We start from the raw sequence: 3,898 nt of genomic DNA, 5'->3' as shown, positions 1-3,898 counted from the left end.
AATTCATGCCTTGATACTTAGAAATTGGAATTTAGGCCCACTTTGAGGGTATCTCAAGTACTTAATGGTTGAGAGTCATTTTAACTTAAGATAATCATTATTGAGTACTTAATGCTATTATAAATCTTGTGAAGTTAAATTTCAATTCAAATTCACTTGATTTTTCACCCTTTTTTCACAAAACACATCAACCTTTTTCTTTCTTTCTTTTTTTTTTTTTTTTTCAAGTAATTGAGTAAAAGACTTTGCCTTAAAAAAAATTTCATAGATCTTCTAAACCTCTCCATATCCCCGTACACTTAAGATCACCTCCCTAAGGTTCAACACCTGACTTAAAATAGATTTTAAAACTATAACTGACTTCCTAAACTTGGGGAGTTGCACTTTATCATACATACTTGAGAGCGTTATGAAGTTATAAATTTAATTCGTTATCATCAATTGTCACATATTTGTAGTGATTGCTTGGTTGGTAAGAGAATGGATTAGTCTTGCACTAATACAAAGATTTAGTAGTTGCTACATATTTTATTTTAAAAATGCTTTATATTGTAAAGGTAATTTGTATTTAAACTACATTTAAAAACTAGCTAATTGGCTAGTCCTAGGCTCCACACCGTATTTTCTGATGAAAATCCAACACATGATCTCCCCAAAATTATATAAGTCAATAATTTAGCCTAAATGATTAAATTTCTAGATAAAGATAGATAATGCATGTCGATTTGATGTGATTATAAGCCTCACATTCATCAATTGATCTTACTACATATTGATATGATGTGCCATCAATTCAACTTACATAATTAAATTTCTAGATAAAGATGGATAACGTCCATCAATTTGATGTGATTATAATCTTCAAATTCATCAATTGATCAATCTTATTCAATGTCCATGAATCCTGACTTATTCAATATCCATGGATCTTGATATTGAAAAAATATATTCATCAATCAATATTTATGGATATTTTATTGATATTTTACTGATTTTTTTTATTTTTTATTTGTTGTGTTTGAACCTACGTTTTCACAAATATTTCTAGATGTTTCACTTATTAATTTTTTTTTTTCGATTATTGAATAAATTAATTTTAATTTTTTATTTTTACATTTGATTTAATATATTAAGATAAATTTTTAATAGGTCTTTTTATATATAATCTATATATTTATTAAATATAAAAAATATAAATATTAAAAAAATTATACATATATTATTATTTATTTGATATCATTGAATACGGTTAAATTAAAATGGATGATAATTTTAATACTAAATATATTTTAAAACTAGATATGTTATCATAATAATATTATTGTAAAATAATATATAATACAACTTAATAATAAATATATACTTATAAAATTTATATTTTTTTATGGACGTAAAGGATATTATTATCAAATATGACAAATTATATATAATAATATTTTTTTTTAAAATAACTTAAAAATATCTTTTTTTACTTCTTATATATATATATTCAGAGTTTTACATAATATTTTCATAATTTTCATTAATTTTTACATCACCATGCCTCAAATATCCATTGATATATTTATAATATATTCATAAAATTAAAGTATTAATATATATATATATATATATATATATATATATATATATATAATTATCGATCTTTCATCCTTTCAATTGACATGATACATAACAAAAACCAATATTATAAATATAATATTTCTATATTCAAACTAATTATTATTATTATAATTATTATTGTTTGCTGCATATCAAATAGGTAGGTCACTTAGATAATTGCAAACCGCGTCCCAAAGTATATCAGAAGCTCCATCTTCACCACAAGTTCTCTTACCGACATACCACTAGCTCCATGACAAGTGCCCTCTTCTACTTACACATGTCCTCCATATCATAAGAGCCACTCAAAATGTCAATTTTACTTTATTTTAAACGGATCATACTTCACATCAAAATGCCCTCAAGGGGCCACCGCTCTCTTCAACATGCAGAATCAGATCTTTCTAGATCTTCTCCTAAGGACATTTGTCATGGTTCCATTAGATAGAAATCCTAAAACTTCACCTTAAAAAATTGGAAGAATGTTGAGTGAAAAAACTATCTTCCAACCTGTATAAATGCCATAATCTAAAGTGGGTTATCATAGATTTTCATAGTTTCTTGAAATCATATTTGCTCTATTACAATGAAGTGGTCTCCTCAAGATGCCATGGAAGCTTACTTGCAGACTCTTCAAGTGGTGAGCATATTTATGTTTCAATTTTTTTGGAAGTATTATTTTCTATCATCCTTTGAATGAAATTAATACTCTTCTTGATTGTCGTTAATGCAAGGTTGTATGGAAGATTCATTTGTAGCATTTCATTTCCTCTCCTCTTGTTCTTTTCTATTTTATAAGCTGAAGTTTCTTATTGTGACTTTTTTTTGTAGTGTAAAGACCACTACAATCAAGATTGCACTGATCATGGGGGAGCTACAAAATGCATTCAACCCCAATGCATGGAGTTCATATCAGCTTTGGCAGCAGGAAACCAAGCTAAACTAATGGTTCAAATCCTCTCAAATGAAGGAGTGAACCCATTAACAATAGCACTAGCCGTGGCTGCAAAGCATACCGGAGGTCGATTCATCTGCGTTCTTGACCAGCAACAAGACATGGAAGACTGCAAAGCTCAACTTTCTTGTTATGATCTCGAAGACAAGGTTGAGTTCGTCCATGGAAATCCTTGTGAGATTGTCATGCAGTTTAAGAGCATTGATTTTGCTGTTATTGACTGTAAGTTTGAAGACCACTTGAAATTATTCAAGACCATAGATGTGAATCCGAGAGGGTCTATAGTATTAGTAAGCAACCTTGTGAGAAGAAGAAATGGAGTTTCATTTGGTGAAGTTGTTAGGAGGAAGAAAGGAGTTGAATATGTGACTCTTCATATAGGACAAGGAATGGAGTTGACAAGAATTGGTTTTACTTGCAAGGGTCATGAGATTAGGAGGTATAAGAGATTTCATGTCACATTTGAGAGTTGAACTTTTGTTTACAAACCCTAGCATTAATATTTCGCTTTTTCAGTAATATGAGTGTGAGCAAGTCTATATTTTGTTTAAAATCGAATAAAAGTTGTTAATTAATCCTATGTTTGATTTTATAGTAAAGATATATAATGTGTATTTATGATCTCCCATTTTCGATCGTATCTTCGTTTTTATTTTGCTCATTTGTATCCACATTATTTTTCGGGAAAATACAAGGGAAGGAAAATATAGAGGAAAAGTAAAGAAAAGAAAAGAAAAAAAGAAAATTTGAGGAAAACAAAAAATTGATTTAAAGTTAAAAAATTGTTTTGTATATGCTATTTCAAAATTATTTCATTTATTTTAACTTTTCGATATAATTAAATATTAAATAATTTGAAAATTCATAAGTTTCAAATTAATTTAATTTTATTTTTTATTTTCTTTGATATTTTTCATAAGATAATCAAATATGAGAAAATAATTTTTCTTAGCATTTTTTTTTCTTTTCTTACTATTTTTTAAGAATGAAACATAATCATAAGGATGTAAGCTATCGTCAATATATTTCATATATAAATATTTTTAATTTTATATAAAGAATATATAAGTAAATTTGTTTTTTGTGCCTATGTTTCTACTTTTCTCATTCTCAAATTTCATATCGATTGAATAATGAGCCTAGACAAATTACCATTTATATTTTTATATGACTTTGGTCCTTGTTAATTCATTACATTAAAAAGTTTGATGTGAAGTAATGTCTATTGTCTTTTATGTGATTTTTATGGATGAAATTTGTCCTTTAATTTTGATATATATTAACTTAATTAAGTTTCTTCCACATTCATGCTTTTTGGTATATGAAAATAATATTGATTGT

The 3,898-nt window shown here is 26.7% G+C and overlaps 1 protein-coding gene across 1 annotated transcript; it reads left to right on the top strand.

Annotated features, from left to right (window-relative positions):
* The first annotated feature begins 2,129 nt into the window (after positions 1 to 2,129).
* LOC117907763 lies at positions 2,130 to 3,153 on the top strand. The gene is made up of 2 exons (XM_034821409.1): positions 2,130 to 2,242; positions 2,434 to 3,153. Exons 1-2 carry the CDS (start codon positions 2,189 to 2,191, stop codon positions 3,028 to 3,030), a joined length of 651 nt encoding a protein of 216 aa, XP_034677300.1. The 5' UTR covers positions 2,130 to 2,188; the 3' UTR covers positions 3,031 to 3,153.
* The last annotated feature ends 745 nt before the right edge of the window (positions 3,154 to 3,898 follow it).

The sequence above is a fragment of the Vitis riparia genome, chromosome 18 (assembly GCF_004353265.1).
Source record: "Vitis riparia cultivar Riparia Gloire de Montpellier isolate 1030 chromosome 18, EGFV_Vit.rip_1.0, whole genome shotgun sequence".
NCBI classification, from domain to species: Eukaryota; Viridiplantae; Streptophyta; class Magnoliopsida; order Vitales; family Vitaceae; genus Vitis; species Vitis riparia.
Note: the sequence above shows the minus strand (reverse complement) of the source record. Positions and strands in the feature narration are given on the sequence as shown.

Bases quoted from the DNA above. Each gene is read 5' to 3' on its own strand.
- LOC117907763 (XM_034821409.1), top strand. From the start codon at position 2,189: ATGAAGTGGTCTCCTCAAGATGCCATGGAAGCTTACTTGCAGACTCTT. The intron at 2,243-2,433 runs GTGAGCATATTT...TTTTTTTTGTAG, and splicing joins ACTTGCAGACTCTTCAAGTG to TGTAAAGACCACTACAATCA.